The 17,460-nt window shown below is 38.2% G+C and overlaps 1 protein-coding gene across 1 annotated transcript; it reads right to left on the reverse strand.

The window, feature by feature from the left end:
* Positions 1–11,535: 11,535 nt before the first annotated feature.
* Positions 11,536–15,977, reverse strand: LOC140554102 (protein LBH). Its single transcript, XM_072676919.1, has 4 exons — positions 15,893–15,977; positions 13,090–13,179; positions 12,790–12,994; positions 11,536–11,728 (listed from the first exon to the last, which is right to left on the reverse strand). Exons 2-4 carry the CDS (start codon positions 13,174–13,176, stop codon positions 11,703–11,705), a joined length of 318 nt encoding a protein of 105 aa, XP_072533020.1. The 5' UTR covers positions 13,177–13,179; positions 15,893–15,977; the 3' UTR covers positions 11,536–11,702.
* Positions 15,978–17,460: the final 1,483 nt, after the last annotated feature.

The raw sequence follows: 17,460 nt of genomic DNA on the forward strand, positions 1-17,460 counted from the left end.
CTTTCTGCTAACAATGTGTTTTCTCTTAAATTCTCTATGTGTGTATATTCACACCACCGACACCAGAGGGAGACAGTTGTTCTAATGCTCAGCAGATCATTCAGCCTACAAATCTGGCTGCAGTTCCTTCATTTCATTTTTATAGTAAAGTGTTTTTTTAGCACCCATTAAACATACTGAGAACACCATGTAGGAGGGTTTCAAAAAGCCAAATATATCTACTGCTTTGGTAAGGAGAATATGAATTTTACCAGGTGGAATAATGATGATGCTGAACATGTTGGTGTGGGTAGTAAAAATAAAAGATGAATTTATATAGAGAGAAAATATACAGATTTCCTTTTGGTATGCTATAGATTCATGGATATTCATACTGATGTTCAGACATTGTCTATGTTCATGTGTTTATTGCTTGTGTTTTCTGTGGTATTAGAATAGCACCCAGTTTAGATTTAGCCAGTGGGAGAGAGCCTTGCAGAGACAGAGTTGTGAACTGCACCCTGATGCAAGACTTGATAATTGTCAGTGCGGCGTTCTTATTATTAATAAAAGTGACAGGTGTGAATCACAGAGGCTAGAAAGCAGGTTATTTAAGGCTGTATAATTGATGTGCAAAAATAGTCTTCATAAAAAAGATTACACTGTAGCTTATATAGCATTTATATATATATATATATATATATATATATATATATATATATATATATATATAATATATACATATTCTTCTGAATCGAATATCCTTCTTTCTTAAAAAAAAAAAAAACATTGAAGAACCCCCTTTTAAGAGGAAGTTTTATACAGCATTATACAGAGAGCACAGGTCTTTTTTGTAAGGGATGCAGAATGCTTGTCTAGGGGCAGTAGGGCCTGAGAAAAAAAAGACAGAAGAAAAAATATATATACATTCTGTTCCTCATGTCTTTGCAATATACTATAAATCAATAATATTTGATTTCTTCTCAGATATTTTTGCAGCAAATTGCCAGGCCCAACTAAACAGATCTCAGTCAGCCTGTCTTTCTGAGAGTGTGTCCATGTCTGCAGTGAATCGACTAATCTTGTAGGTTTAAAGTAATCCTAGAGTGTTTGCTGCCTACTGTGTGATGATGTCTCTGCTGCTCAGAGAGTAGGGTATATATTTAACTTCGGCATATTCACATGTTCACACAGCTGCACGCCTCTCAGGATTCCCCATGCTTCTTCATTCACATCCATTTTATCAGTGTTGAGCAGGTGTCAGACAGAGATATAGCAACTCTAGGAGAGCACAGGCACATCAGTGACAATCAACAAATCAGCCATGACAAATGCTGCCACTTTCAGCAAGAGCCTGCATGTCAGTGTGAAATGTCACCCACACAGTGGAGTCAATGTCACAAAAATATACAAAGTGCATCATCAGGTTTTGAGAGAATGTGGTGGCAGGACTAGATACTAGTAAAACAGGCCAGGATCTAACACACACAAGGTGAAGATGGCAGAAATGTATCTGGTGAACTAAACTTCCTTAAAGCAACATTATGTGAGAATTGTAATTTTGTGCTCTTGGGCTCCCCCTACATTTAGAAAGTGTAATTTGTTATTTGAGCTACCACTAAAGGACACATGCGTTTCTTGACAAGCTGAGCGATACAGAACCATCACTGAAAGTGAAAGGAGCATGTTGACTGACGTGATAGAGTACTACAGGATTTTACACAAATATGACAGTGTTATGCAGTTCCCACGAGCGATGTCTTGTCCACTTCACCTCGGTTACAAAGTGCAGTTTTTAGGGTAAAATGTAACATATTGTTGCTTTAATACATACAGTACGTTTTTTTGTTTTAATAGTTTTCATGACTAAGGCTTCTACACATTTCTGTATAGCATTACTGTTGAGCACTTGCATCTCCATATTTGCAGTTCTTCAAGTTTTGACACTGCTTTGAATGCATGAAACAGTGGCAGGTTTCCTTTACGTCAAAAATCATTATGAAGAGACAAATAGAAGTGGTCCAAAATGATTTATGAATAAAACCTTTTTTAGACTGACTTCTTGATAAATAAGAATGTTTCCCACTCCAAGTTTTATTACACTCTAATGTGTATTGTTCAATAACTACAGGGACATCTGAACAAACTGGTGAGGCTATTCTTTGGAAATAGAAGTTTGTAATAACACCGCTGGCCTGCCGATGGTCCATAGGCTTTTTAAGGGGTTAAGAGTGATGAGGTGAAAGAGAGCATGGCTAATTGTGCTCTGTCCGACTCTGGCTGCTTATAGCAAAGCAGCATGGCTCAGTATTCAAACCTGCGACCCCTGGGCCATAGTGGCAGCGCTAAAGATCACTAAGCCATAACAAGAAAATTCTAAATCAAACCTTGACCTTGATCTTAGTGTCTAATGCTCCAACAGCTAAAAAATGAAACATGGTTTTATGAGTTAAATTGGCTTCATTTCTCTCTGATCTTCATCTCTAGAACCAGAGATGAAGATGAAGGACTTTGCTATGCTTCAGGAAGAAATCTCAGCATAGATCCTGCAAAATCTAAACTTGAGTTCCCTGGTCTGTCTGAAGTCCAGACATGCACTCTCTTTCAAACACAATTTGAAGAACCCTTTGCCCTGCGCTGTCAGAAAATCTTTTGGAGGCCAACAGAAACAGCGTTTGAATGGTAGTAAAAGAGACAGCTGTGAGAAAGTTAGCTATTAAATTCAAATATCACAAAGGGCAACCATGATATTGTTTATCCAGAGAGAAGAAGGCAAACTCTGCTGAAGATGACCTCCACTGAGAGCTCAGTAATGTTGTCGGGCAAGGAAAAGCAACTGTGCAACAAAAGAGGAGAAGCCTTGAGTACCTAGTGGGCCTTCTTTAATGCTGCTTTGTCTCATCACCACAACTGCCCAAAATCAATAGATTCAAAGGGAAAGGAGTGTGTAAGAAAACGAGAGCTTTGGCCTAGAATGATTTGAAGGCTTAGACACCTCGCATATACTTCAGTCTGAATGAGTCTCATCCTTCTTTGCCCACTTCTTAGGCACACAAACGCTTATTGTCAATGTATTAAAAGCTGGATTGACTTGTTTGGTTTATTTATTAGCTTTTTTCTATTTGCTTTTTTTCATTATTGCAATTTATTTTAATTAAAGATGCCATCTACCTTATTAAAGGATGAACATTTCCTGACAAATTGGCCAATAGAAATTGATTGTCTTTCTCCTATAAAGTCAGATATTTATATGACATTTTGAAGGAAGGATCCTTTTAACAGTATTGTTATGATGAAATATGCTCTGTCTGCAAGACTGTCTTGTGTTGTGATTGTTAAACTAACATTGTGAAGCTGTGGGCTGATAGTATGTAAATTAGAAACTTGTATATAATATAATATAATATAATATAATGTAATGTAATGTAATATAATATAATTGTAGAGAGTAGTTTGCTTTTACATGATTTCACTTGATGATATTTATATTTGTACGCATGTCAACTCATTTCAAGGCTTAAAAGACCACAGAAAATTGGAATTGAGTAGACTATAAACTACATTTAGGTTTAAATGTACTTTGAGTACTTTTATTTGCTCAATTATCATAATCTAAAATAAAGGGACTCCTATGATCTTTTCCATAGTCACACAATTACAGCATCTCAAATAGAAAACCGCTTTATAAGGTACATTTTAACACCTTTGTTTAACATTGTTTTTCTGTAGCAGTGTGACAACCTAAAATAACTGTAATTCGCACAAAGAATCTGAAATGTTTGCAGACAATCATCACCGGTCTGTATCACTATTTATTTCACAGCTGTCTGTGTGCCTCTAATAAGTTATTTTCCACAGTTTCTAAATTGAAGTGTGAAATTAAACTTTGAGTGTGAGGAGAAGTGCTCAGGTCATACTGCAGGTGATGGGTTATTTTATAATACCACCGATAAAACACAGCCTTTATCGATCTGTTGACTGTGAAAGTTCTAAGGTAAAGCGAGACACAGGTTGAGGCACAAATGTGGTGTTTAAAAACATGAAATGAACACATGGGAACTTTTCTACCTGAGCTGCTCAAATGAGAATCCATGGTCTGGAGTTACTTCCTCGGGCACAGTTTCTAAAGGAAAACCTAGCATGCTGGTTTGTGCAAACACATGCAGTTAGGTAAAAATAATAATCTATGGAAAAAAAGCAGTAAACAAGTCAAGTCAAGTCAAGTCAAGTGGGTTTTATTGCCATTTCAACTACATACAGAGTACACAGTGAAACGAAACAATGTTCCTCCAGGACCATGGTGCAACATAGACAGTGCATACAAAACACAAGTGCAACACAATACAAGTGCGGACAGACAACACAGACAGAGAATAATAAATAATTGGCGGTAGTGTGCAAATTATGCAGTGTGTAATAAATATTGAGTCCAGTGAGGTAGTAAGGTTATCAGTGCAAATGCTTTGTGCAAAAAATGCTTTCCATTTTATCTGGGGTAAATGGTTGGAGAGAGAGAGAGAGTGTGTGCATGTAACAGAAAAGACATCAGTTCAGAAGTTGAGTTGAGAAGTCTGATGGCTTGGGGGAAGAAGCTATTGCAGAGTCTGGTCGTGTTGGACCGGATGCTGCGATACCTTCTTCCTGATGGCAGGAGGGAGAACAGTCTGTGTGAAGGGTGGGTGGAGTCATCCACAATGCTGGTTGCTTTGCGGATGCAGCGGGCAGTGTAAATGTCCATGATGGAGGGGAGAGAGACTCCGATGATCCTCTCAGCTGTCCTCACAATGTGTTGGAGGGTCTTGCGGTCAGAGGTTGTGCAGCTCCCAAACCAGGCAGTGATGCAGCTGCTTAGGATGCTCTCTATGGTCCCTCTATAGAAGAGGGTGAGGATGGGTGGAGGGAGACGGGCCTTTCTCAGCTTCCGGAGGAAGTAGAGATGCTGCTGGGCTTTCTTGGCTGTAGAGCTGGTGTTCAGGGACCAGGTGAGGTTCTCTGCTAGGTGGACACCAAGGAACTTGGTGCTCTTAACGATCTCCACAGAGGAGCCGTTGATGTTGAGCGGAGAGTGATCGTGTCTTGTTTTCCTGAAGTCAACAACCATTTCCTTGGTCTTCTCTACATTCCAGTGAAGGTTGTTGACTGTACACCAGTCTGTCAGCTGCTGCACCTCCTCTCTGTATGCTGACTCGTCGCCTTTGCTGATGAGATCCAGCACAGTTGTATCATCGGCGAACTTTATGTTGCTGTTAGAACTGTGTTTCGCAACACAGTCACGAGTCAGCAGGGTGAACAGCAGAGGACTCTACACTGCCCTGGGGTGCCCCAGTGTTCATTGTGATGGTGCTGGAGCTGCTGTCCCCGAACCGGACTAACTGGGGCCTCCCTGTCAGGAAGTCCAGGATCCAGTTGCATAGGGGGGTGTTGAGGCCCAGCAAGCTTAACTTCCTGGTAAGATTATGTGGGATGATGGTGTTGAATGCTGAACTGAAGTCTATGAACAGCATTCTGATGTAGGTGTCCTTCTTCTCTAGGTGGGTAAGGGAGAGATGAAGGGTGGTGGTGATGGCATCGTCCGTGGAGCAGTTGGGACGATATGCAAATTGCAGGGGGTCCAATGAAGAGGGCAGTTGGGTCTTGATGTTACTCATGACTAGCCTCTCGAAGCATTTCATGATGATGGGCGTGAGAACGTGGGAATCACTAGAAGCAACATTATTTTATAATGCTGTAGATGCTTTGTAAATGCTCACCTAACATTCAACTAACCATAACTTTAACCTTAAACATACCATTTTAGGGTTAGGTTTAAGGTTAGATTTAAGGTTTAGGTTAAGGTTAGGGCTAAGGTTGTAGTTAGGATTTAAGGTTTAGGTTAAGATTAGGGTTGTAGTTAGGATTTAAGGCAAAGGTTAAGGGTAGGGTTGTAGTTAGGATTTAAGGTTTAGGTTAAGGTTAAGGTTAGGGTTAGGTTTAGGGTTAGATTTAAGATTTAGGTTAAGGTTAGGGCCAGGGTTACAGTTAAGGTTAAGGTTAGGGTTACAGTTAGGATTTAAGGTTTAGGTTAGGGTTAGGATTTTGTGATGATTCAAGGTTAAGGTTAGATTTAAGGTTTAGGTTAAGGTTAGGGTTAGGGTTAGGGTTAGGATTTAGGATTGATTTAAGGTTAGATTACGGTTAGGGTTCAGTTGCATGTGATTTTTGTCATGTGCATGTTTGATCATGTGCATTTGTATATTAGTTGAATGTCAGGTGAACATCTACGGCACATCTATAATGGGCCATCTAAGTAAAGTATTACCATATATTGCTATTTGATATAGTGGTATTTTGACTCAAGACATCTTCAGTGTAAATCTAAACTGATAAAACACCCACATATAGAACAACTTTAACCTGTCATATAAAGTTAATGCAGAGTTGCATTTAAAACATATTCAGTTGTATGTTAGTTAAATATCAAATGAGCATCTATGACTCATCTAAAATGGACCTTCCGACCTTTACAGTAAAGGACAGTAAAGTGTTATACAGTAAAATAAATAATACACATTATATGGTGTATAGACACTATTTCTTAACAAATATGTTACATTGTAATAATGGTTTGTATTCTGTCTCACCTCTAAAAAGCATATGTATCACAAATATTCACAACTTCCAGTAAAACTGTGCAAGACTGTGTTTCCTTATAAGCCGCTCTACTGTGGGATGGATAGACTCTTAAAGAGTGAGCAAACCCACACCCTCTTTAACAACAATATAAACCTGTGGGAAGGTGTGTACCATAACACACATTTACACATAACATTACCACTCAGAAAACCCACACATGCACCCTTCACCGCTGACCCCTTTCAAGCCAACAGAAAAGGGCAATAAACACACAGCGCCGTCATCATCACTCAGGGCCTCTGATTTGCTGATGTCTTTGATGTGAATCTGATTGAGATGACATTTAAGAAGACCACGGAAAGGTTAGAGAAATGCATTAAATATGCCTTCACCATATCCCAGTGAGAGAAAGAGAGAGAGAGAGAGAGAGAGAGAGAGAGAGAGAGAGAGACAGCCCTTTAGCATTTGAGGGGTTAAACGACTGATCTTAAAAAGGTTTTGATTATCTCTTAATAAGAATGTTTTAGGAAGTTGTAGTAAATTTTAATAATCTCCTGTGCAAGATAAATATTAAAAGGTAAGTATACAATTTCTGTTTTGTTCAGTTTATCAGGAAATGTAAATGTTCTATTTCTATTTACATAAAAGGCACATGTTTAACCAATAGATTCAAAGACATTTTGTGTGTGTATGTCCACTTACTTAGCATGTGTGCTGTCTACATGTGTGACGGCATATGGATAAATATGTTTTCATTACACCACCCTGGCCACCTGTAAAACAGTGTTTGAAGTTGGTAGTGTTGGGGCAGCAAAAGATTAAATTTGATCCACCAAACAAATCATGCCTTTTACCTACCAGGAGCAAGACAAATGCACTTCATTCCACTTCACAATGCAGCCCATTCATAGGGAGGAACACCTGTACATGGCCCTGTTTGTTCTTAACATGAGAGCAGAATAAATGAATCAATTAAAAGGCCTTGTAGGAATAAAACCCAGAGCAGAGTCTATGGCTCAGATGATAATGGTAATGATAATAAGGAAGCCTGCTGTTGATAGCTGTATTGATATTGATCAGCCCCCAGACCCTCGTAGATCTGGGTCAAGTACTACTTTCTGGTTCCATAACATGTGTATTCAAAATGTAAAACTGTAGGAGTGTAAAGGCATGTTTGTCTTTGAAATCCATTAATCCATCCAACCTATTAATTTACTAATCTACTATTAATCTAAGGGTATGATTGATCATAATACTCTTTTTTTTGTATCTGTGTTTCCTTCTTAGGACTTCTTTTGTCTAAGCAGCACTGCATAATGGAAAGGTACACTCCTACTATTGACTCATATGACTCTTGAAGTCATAGGAGGGTCTTCTTTTACCTTTCTTACCATCATACAAGCAGTTGTCTCTGAGGGTTTTCTTGGTCTATTAATCTCCACAGTTCCCCTGAACTGCCTTTTCTTTATTACAGCGCATCACATTGCAGTAACCACAAGCTGAACACCTGTACTGGATTTCTTTCCTTTTCTTATATGGTGGTCATTTATAATTCATGATTGAGGATTATGGTAATTGTAATTGATTTAATTCAATTAGATTTTGTCACGAAACAGTTTTACAGAGATCCGGGTCAAAGCCTCTTTTTGAGCTTGTAAGTATCCTTGTAACTATCACCACTGGCTTGCTCAAAAAGAGTCTTGGACCTGGATCTCTGTAAAACTGCTTTTTGACAAAATTGAATTGAATTAAATATTTTTTTTTTTTCAAAAATAGATTCCCTGGGCATAAGCTTATTAATTTTGAATGCAATAGGTAAAACTCCCTCGGATCAAGAGGAAGAAACCTTGAAAGGAAACTAGACTCAAAAGGGCAACCCATCCTTCTCTGGTCATAACAATGACTGCTGACAAAAACATTATTTAGAGAACAAATAACAAAGATATGTTTACTGATGATAGTTCAAACACAGCAAACTGTTAAATCAAGACTGTTAAAATTCAGCACTCACAGTTTTACACCAAAAATGTTGATTTAATGCTGGCAAATTTGCTGTGAGCACTATGTTATACAATGACTAACAGTTGTATTATCCACGGATTTGAGCATTTAGGCTGAATTCCCATTGCTTTTGGAATGTAATTTAAAAATACATTTTTGAAACGATATTACAGCAAAACAGTTATTACATATTACAGCTAAAAACATGTAATTCTATAAACAAGATGAACATTAATTAATAGGTCACATACATACTCAGCAGATATCTAAGATATGACTTTATTAAAAAGAACTCACACCATTGAACAACAATTATACATAAAGACCAAAACATTCAAATATTTATTAAACTGGTTACTGCTGTATAATATAAATATATTATCTGTTCTTCACTGGGAAAACATGCCTTTGAAAATAAAAGTTGATTTCCTATTACAATCTTTATTCTCACTAACTTAAAACAAACATTTTACAGACAAACATGTAATGTTTTTATGTACTTGTACATGAATAAGTGATTGTGTTGCTGTCTTCATTTGCAGGTCAAATAACATTAGTATGTGTTTTGAGCAATTTGGCGCTCAAATTCTCATTCATGAGCTCTAATTATGTGCAAATAATGATAAAAAAAAACAATTACATCTGATATCATATATAATATATTTACAGTGTGTATTTGCGAAAGGTTTCCAGTGGCCAGGCAGAGTTTTTAAAGATAAAGAGAGACTTCTGACTTGCACACAGACACACATATACACATACATGCAGAGTGATTGTCAAGAGGACTTCAATGAAGTTTCATGGCAGCCAGTACACACACATACTCCTGCAAGATGGCACTGAGAGAGGATAAAGTCTCCTTACATAAAGTTTTCACTTGTGCTTGAGTGATAAATAATGTTCACATGATGATGTGAAGATGTTTGTAGTGGCCACTGGAAAGTGTATTCACTGGACCCTTCTTGGCCTCTTCAAAGCAAAATATTAATATTTAATAAAAACACTAAATATTTCTGGATAACTATGTGTTTTTATGATGCTAATACTTGTGATTGATGTGTTTTTTGGCAGTGTGCTACAACCAGAAGCATGCAAATCTTTTTTTAAATAGCATTTTGCTAAATGTTAATGCACAGTTACTTTATATTGAAATAGAAAAAAATATGGTTTGTGTACATGCACTTGTTATTAAGTCAATACTTCAGATACACCTTCAGATATACCACCTTGAAAACAACCTTTGTAGCCAGCCAGAGTTTTCATATTCTTATTTTTTTGGAAATATGGCTCACTCTTACTTGCAGGATGTCTCTAGTTTAGTGACTTTTGGGTCTATTTTGGATCATTGCCCTGATGGAGAAGTCATCTTTTCTGCTTTAGTTTCTTGACCCTGTCAGTCCAAAATAAGTGGAATCCATTGTTCCATTTACCCATAGAGTGTTTTTTGTGCCACTGCAGCCACAAGGACCACAAAGCATAATTGTTACGAACCCATGCATAACAGTTGGCAAGAGGTTACTTTCTTCTAGACAGCCCTAAAGTGTCAATAAAGACCTAACAGGTTAATTAAGTTCTGATACTTTCCCAAATTTATTTTACACAAATATAAAGTATCTGTGCATTATCTTTTGTACATTGTTTTTAAATTGTAGCCAAAGAGTGGGACCTTGTCAGCCCACAGCACTTGTTTGGCGTGGCATACTTCAAACGGACGTTTTAATAACTTCCCACTTTAGAAACTACATTAACTTTTTAAACTCCTTTAACATTTTAAGCATTGTATTTACTGCCCTTTAGAAATCAACGTGTTTACCCAAAGATATATACTCAAAATTTTGCATACAACTTAATGGAATCATCTTCTTCATAAAAACAGCATTGCTTATAAACCTGACAAAAAAAGCTATTAAGTAAGCTAGAATATGTGGCACTTACCATCCTGTATACATAGTCCTATGCAACTGCACTTTTGACCAAATTATATTTTTACTGAGAAGTAGTAAACAAAACCTTTGCAGGTAATAAAACATAATCACAATATTTATAACAAATCTTAATGCAATTAATGATGTAAAAATAAATACTAATAAAAAATAAAAAGGCACATCTTCATTGTAGTCTATTTATATTGTTTCTATGATGTTTAGATCAGAGGACTGTGAAGACTCATTCCCCAGTTAGTTCCTGGGGCTTAGATGTGTATTTTTGATCATTATCCTTTTCTAGAACCTCTTTTCAGCTTCAGCATTTTAACAGATGATTTAAAATCTGCCCTCAGGACTTGCTGGCATTTTGTCCAGAATCCATTCTTCCTTCCACCTGTGCAATATTACCAGTGTACAACCCTAAAGCATAGCTCCACCCCCATGCTTTACAGTTAGCAAGGACGTTTGTTTGTGCAATGTGGTTCCTTTTTTCTTCAAACAAACCTTTGCTAATTGTAGCCAAAGAGTTCGTCAGCCCACAGCAATCGTTTGGTATGGCATACTTTAAACGGAAGTTGTAAGAACTTCCCACTTTAGAAACCACAAGCTGCAATGCTTGGCTTTCTTCTTGTATGCCCCCTCTGCCTAGGGGACATTGATTACATTCATTTTCAGATCTTTAGAGTGATGCTGAGAGGCGCCCATGGTTGCTAAGTTTTCGAATAAGGTTCGAAGAGTCATTTGATTTGATTGACAGTTCTTAATTACAACTGATGACATGCCTTAGGCCAGATTTGGTAATAAAGGTCTAAACATTGTAAAAAAAAAAAGAAAGTCTGATATTTTGCAATTCTTAGGGTTTACAAACATTTGCACAGGCTACATTTATGATTGCTGAAAAGACGCGTTTTATGTCTGTCTCGATATAAAAAAAAGTGACACTTGGCCAAGAGTGCCTAAGACTGGTAACTAGTATGTGTGTGTGTGTGTGTGTGTGTGTGTGTGTGTGTGTGTGTGAGTGAGTGAGTGAGTGAGAAAGACAAACAGAGAGAGCAAAAGAGAGAGAGAGACAGAGAGGCATGAATGGAAGAGAGACAGAGAGGGGTGTCAAAACTGACACTTGTGACAATGACAGGTTATTGAGTTTTAGTCATGCCCAGCTGCCCCAGATGTGTCCATGTTGTTTCAGTCATCGTGTTCCTGGATCTTATCTATGAAAAACAAAAAAAGGTTGAATGTCATTCAAAACACACAGATATTCTCATGCAACAAGGACAAAGATGAATAATCCTGAATTCATCCACTGTATGTGTGTAATGGTGTGTGCAGCTGATGGAACATGAATTTTTAATTCACCTTTACTGTGTATTGAGAACTACTATAAAACCAAAGACAACATAGACTTAAAGGGGCCCTAGAAAACTGGATTTACCTTGCTATTGCTGAATAACGTGGTATACAGAAGTGACATACTGTGAACCTCAAACACTTTTTGTCCTTTTTCTTAAAGCCAAACCCACATAAGTAAAACATCAAGACCATTGCACAGCAGTTTACACCCAACCTGCTAGCGAAAGCCTTTTGAGGCTAAATGCAATGGGAAATTCAAGAGAAATTGGAAGTGAGGCTAAAAAGGCTTAAAACTAACACTAAGATTGAAGCACCACTCGGGGGTATATGCAAAAAGGCCATGGGAGTGTTGCGTGCCATGGGAAGCTGGTGAAGCGAGTCACTATTTGTGCTATGCTAAAAGCTAACCTTAACAAAAATCCTACTACAATCTCCTCTGCCAGCTAACAGCACACAGTGACTATTGGACAGTGAGAGGATACGAGGAACAGCAACCCAAAAAAATTAGTGTTTTTACAGTGCTAAAAACTAAGCTAAGCTATGCTATGTGGCTCCTGTGAGCCTTTGCAGTAACACAAATCAGCCAATAAAACAGAGATAATTTTTTAAACTCGAGCCCGGAATAAAACAGCATGATTCATTCTGAGGCATAAATTCTAGCATTGTAAATAAGCTTGTGAAAACACATCTGAGCATTATGTCACATCCGTCATATTTATACTTTAAATAACAACTTAATATACTGAATAAAAACATTCTATTGCACCTTTAACTAAGAAAAATCACATTACAAAATTTTACTAACTGTATTGAGGGTTATGCTGATCTGAAGTCCTGCACCTTGTGAAAATATTGTAGTGATACTCTCTGACTATAAACAAAACTCTAGACGTATCTTCCTGCCCACAAAGATTTCCCACACCTGTATTTTCACATTTATTTGTTATCTGGGTTTGTGCAGCAGGGTCCTCTGAGACATCTCTTGAACAGTGTGTATGTGTGCGGCTCAGGTCATCGGGAGGCCACCGCAGTTCTCCACTCTCCACCTCTCCCTCTGAAGGCTCCACCACAATGGAGGGCAGACGCTTCGACAGCTTTGGGTGGCGCTCAGGTAGGTCTGGGAAGATCTGGACACAGCGTTGTATATGAAAATTAATCTCTAAATGATTGAGTGGTATGTCTGAACAGATTGGCTGATGCAGTGACAGGTAGTAGCACTGACCTGTAAAGAGATTTCCTCCTCTCCAGAAGCTCCACCCACAGCCAGGTCACCTCTTGTGTGTTCTGGTGTGTTCATAACCTCTGTCATTCTCTGAACGGAGACAAATTATTCAAAAGGAGTCTCTTCATGAATCTCAGAAATTAAAATCCTGACCTCCAGTCTTCATAAATTGAGTTAAGTGGATCAGATCGAAAAAAAAAAACAAAAACAATTGGAGGAACTAAGAGATTACTGCAGAACTGAGTAGCTTGCATATCTTCATTATTGACTGCCTGTGTTACCTTTGTTGACCATGGAGATGAATTCTCTAAATCCAAATTCATATTGGCTCATATAGCTATAAAACATACCTGGGTTTGAAAATGCCTGATATGTTCTTAATTGACTGCCATCTTTTTTTCTCCCAAATTTCTGCTCTTTTTTGCCGTTGCTGCTGGGTGTGACTGCGTTTTGACTGGGAAATTTAGGACTGCAGCCTTGAGCACCTGTGGCAGGCTAGTATGCAAATAGATGTCTGGTGAAATATTGCTCTTTTTTTAACTGGATTCACCAGCTCCCATTTACTCTGATGCAGCACGAAACTTCTGATTCTGCTCTGTGAATGCAGTTATGTGAATGAATGTTGCAACTATAAGCAGGTAGTCATAAATCACATCATAATCATAAACACAAAAATTATTACCCTATATACACTATATTGTCCAAATATTTGTGGACACCCCTTCTAATTGAATATTCTTCTAAAGTAAAAGCCAATAGAATAAGACATTAACCTATTTGGCACCATGGTTAATGGTAGGCTTGGGCAAGAGTGGAATAAAGCTCCTCAGCTGTAGAGCAGTGGAATTGGGGATGAGGTGGAATCCTGACCTCTAACGGTACTGGTGGTCTTGTCATTGAATGCAATCAAATCTTCACAGCAAAGTTCCAAAATCTAGTAGAAAGCCTTCCACTGAGGCTAGAGAGACAGTCATTCCAACAAAACCAGAATAACTCTTTTTTAATACACTTGATTTCCAAAGAAACAATAAATGAGCGGGTGTCCCAATACTATTGTCCATATAGTATATATAGTCTATATGTTGATTCCTTTGTCTAACCCATTTGTCATTACAGTCAATGGTAATAACCATTGGTCTAACCAGTGATCCAACCAGCCATACCAACATTCTGTGCATGTATTCCCTGGATGCATGCTCAGTAAAGGGAATCTTTCTTTGAAGACAAAAATGAAATATACAAGAAGCATACCTCTTATATGTTGATATAATCTACACTCTGGTCTAATAACTGTCCTAATAACCTTAATTCGGTTGGTACAGCCCAAGCATAGCAGTAAGAAAAGTAAGAGTAAGAGAATGAAACAAGTCAAACAACCTAGCCAACATGCTCATGTGGGGCTCACATGGGTGGAACGTGGGTTAGGTTGGTTACAGGTGGGCTTTGACTCTGAGTGGGTTTGTACATGTGTTGTAACTAGAACCCAGTTGGACTTCCCCAATGGGCCCCATGCTTACAACCCACCCTAATCTCACATGGGTCCCCTTTAGGCCACATGTGTAGTGTACAACCCAAATGAGACATATGTTTAAGCCGTCTTGGTCCCATCACTTGGCCCCACCAGGGGCATCCACACCAGCATGGAACCCATGAACAAAACTTTCTGGTTCTCAGTTGGGCTAACCATACAGGCCCCTCATGACCATGTTATCTGGAAATATTGAGAGTTTTGCTATTCTTAAACCTGTGAAACCAAATGATCTCAAAAGTGTTTCCAGGACACTGAAACAGGCCAACGGAATCACGTTTACACCTGAAGAAACCACAGGAAACCTTTTACATATGCATATGCATTTTGCTGCATTTTGTTTAGAACCGTCTAGAACAGTCTAGAACAGTAGATAAACCACATCATTACAGATCCTTTGATGTCCTCAGAACTTCGTTACACCATATGTTCGACCATTAAATGTTTGCTAACCTGTGAAGATTGAGAGAGCATGAAAGGAGGAGGGGCAGCTTCACTAGATGTTGCTAGGAAACCAGTGATCAAAGCGTGGTGCCACTGAATGGGCCACTTCCACAGAGGTGCAGATTTACAGGTTTTTTATGGGCACATTATGTAGCAATTAGAAAGCTGCTGACTAAAACAGCCTCTAACAGCTCTCCTCACCTTTTCCACAGATAACTGCTCTGAAGAAATAAAAGTTACCCTATGTCGTACCAACAAATTGCTGGTGAAAAAACTTTCTCTTTATGATTCTCTTGTGGAGTTCCTCTGACTGGGGTTATCAGAGGAAGAATGAATGGTGGACAGTGTTCAGGACCATTTCCCAGGTGGCAATCAGTTTCTCAGACCAGAGCTACTTATTAAAAGAAATCTAACACAGAAACGTCCACTCCACATTTAAAACATTTGCCTCATTCATTTGGTGCATTCACTAACAATTTTCCAGATCAAACATACACAGGATGAAATTGCAATTTCACTCACAACCGTCAAACTATTAAATTCTTCCCATATACACAAATAAAAACACATCCATCATACCAAGCCTGTAGTGAGACTTGTTATCACAAAATATGCCACTTAATTTTTTCAGCTATGAATTTATTTTGCACACGATGCCTCAAACACTTCCATCCTGTATGTAAATGTCACAGCCAAAGGGACTTTTTTCACCAAATTCATTTGCATTGAAACAAATTGATACATTTAATTTCCATAAGCTATGATCTTTAAAACAGGGAGAGTAACAGAGGTGGAGAAGGTAACATACATATGGACATTGTGAAAGCTTACCTTCAGTTTATCTTGTTCAGACAGAGTAATGAAGCCTAGTCCACTGGAAGTCCTCGGTTCTCAACAGGGTGCACACTAAACTAAATCCTTTCTGGTTTGTCCTGTGAAGCTCTAACTGAGATAATATGAGAGAGTCTCTAGTCTATCAATCTGAAAAGAGCAACTGCTAAATATTTCTTTAATCCAACACATCGGATAACCAATCTAAAGTTCAGGGCAGGCTGCCTACCATCTTCAGGTTGTTCAACAAAGCACACACCTCTCTCTCTCTCTCTCTCTCACCCGTGATCTTTTTCTCTCTCTCTGTTTGTCTCTCTCTCTTGCACGCTCTCTCTCTCTCTCTCTCTCTCTCTTTCTCTCTCTGACACACACACACACACACACACACACACACTCTTGCTCACTCTGTCTTTCTCACTAAGCTGCTTTAGGGAGCTGTGTAGCTGATCAAAAGAGTGGGCTACATTTAGAGCCAAATTAAAATGAATCAGATGGATATATGACTGTTATGGACTATGTAGGCACGGCTCACCTGGGTTTGAAACAGCTATATAAAAACCCTGATAAGAAGGAAGAAGGATCTGTAAATGAAACACTGTTGCCCTCTACTGACAGCACTGTTTTTCATAAGACTAGGTTTCATGAGAGATCATCATTATTATAATAATTGTATGTAACTATTTTTTCTCACCATTCACTCCAAAGTACAGACATCTTCTTCTTCTTCTTCTTCTTCTTCTCTCGAACTCTCTCTCTCCATATATGTATATCTCAATATGATTTGTGGGTTTGTCTAGGAATTGTAAGTCTATACCGTTCGCATGTGCTTTCACATATACTTAAACACTGGATGCTACTGATATGAAACTTAACAGTTCTTTCAGGTAAAAATATTTTACACAAAGACCTGGGTTTGTAAAGATGTGGGTTTGTCTAGGAATTGTAAGCCTATACAGTTCACACATTGCATGAATTGACTTGTTTGTGTCTGTGTTTCAGTCATCAAGGGGGTGTTAAATGTTGTATTGTTGACAATAACCTGAAAGATTGTAATATATCCCTACTTGCGCTGTATCTGTCATGTACAGTGCCATGAAGGAGAATGTGCCAGTTCTTGTTTTTGCATGTTTGCCACACTTAATTGTTTCAGATATTCAAACAAAAATGAAATAGAAATAGAATAGAAATTAAATGAAAATGTAATGTAGTAAAGGAGCAAAGTTATCCAACACCACATTAATATCAGTCTGGAAAGGGTAACAAAGCCATATGTAATGAATGGCCCTGGTGTTCCACCTCCCCACCTCAGGAGTCAAATGGTCAAAAATACATAAGGCAGGGAGTTCACAAAGATGATCGCCTAAACATTGGGATACTGAAATTAAAGCAAGGTTTAAACTAGATTTGTCATAATTCACAACAACTGACAATACAGACAGAATAATTATAGTCCATTGGCTGACTGATGGCAGTAGGCAGTAAATTGTAAACTTGTGGGTAGTTTTTGATTTTGATCTGAGGAAGGAGTGTCCAGAGCCATGCACATTAATGGTGAGGTTTCGAGCTGA

The sequence above is a fragment of the Salminus brasiliensis genome, chromosome 4, assembly GCF_030463535.1.
Source record: "Salminus brasiliensis chromosome 4, fSalBra1.hap2, whole genome shotgun sequence".
NCBI classification, from domain to species: domain Eukaryota; kingdom Metazoa; phylum Chordata; class Actinopteri; order Characiformes; family Bryconidae; genus Salminus; species Salminus brasiliensis.

Coding starts and splice junctions, on each gene's coding strand:
- LOC140554102 (XM_072676919.1), bottom strand. CDS start 13,176: ATGACAGAGGTTATGAACACACCAGAACACACAAGAGGTGACCTGGCT. Junction 12,995..13,089: donor AGGAGGAAATCTCTTTACAG/GTCAGTGCTACT, acceptor CGCTGTGTCCAG/ATCTTCCCAGACCTACCTGA. Junction 11,729..12,789: donor AAATAAATGTGAAAATACAG/GTGTGGGAAATC, acceptor TGTTTTTCATAG/ATAAGATCCAGGAACACGAT.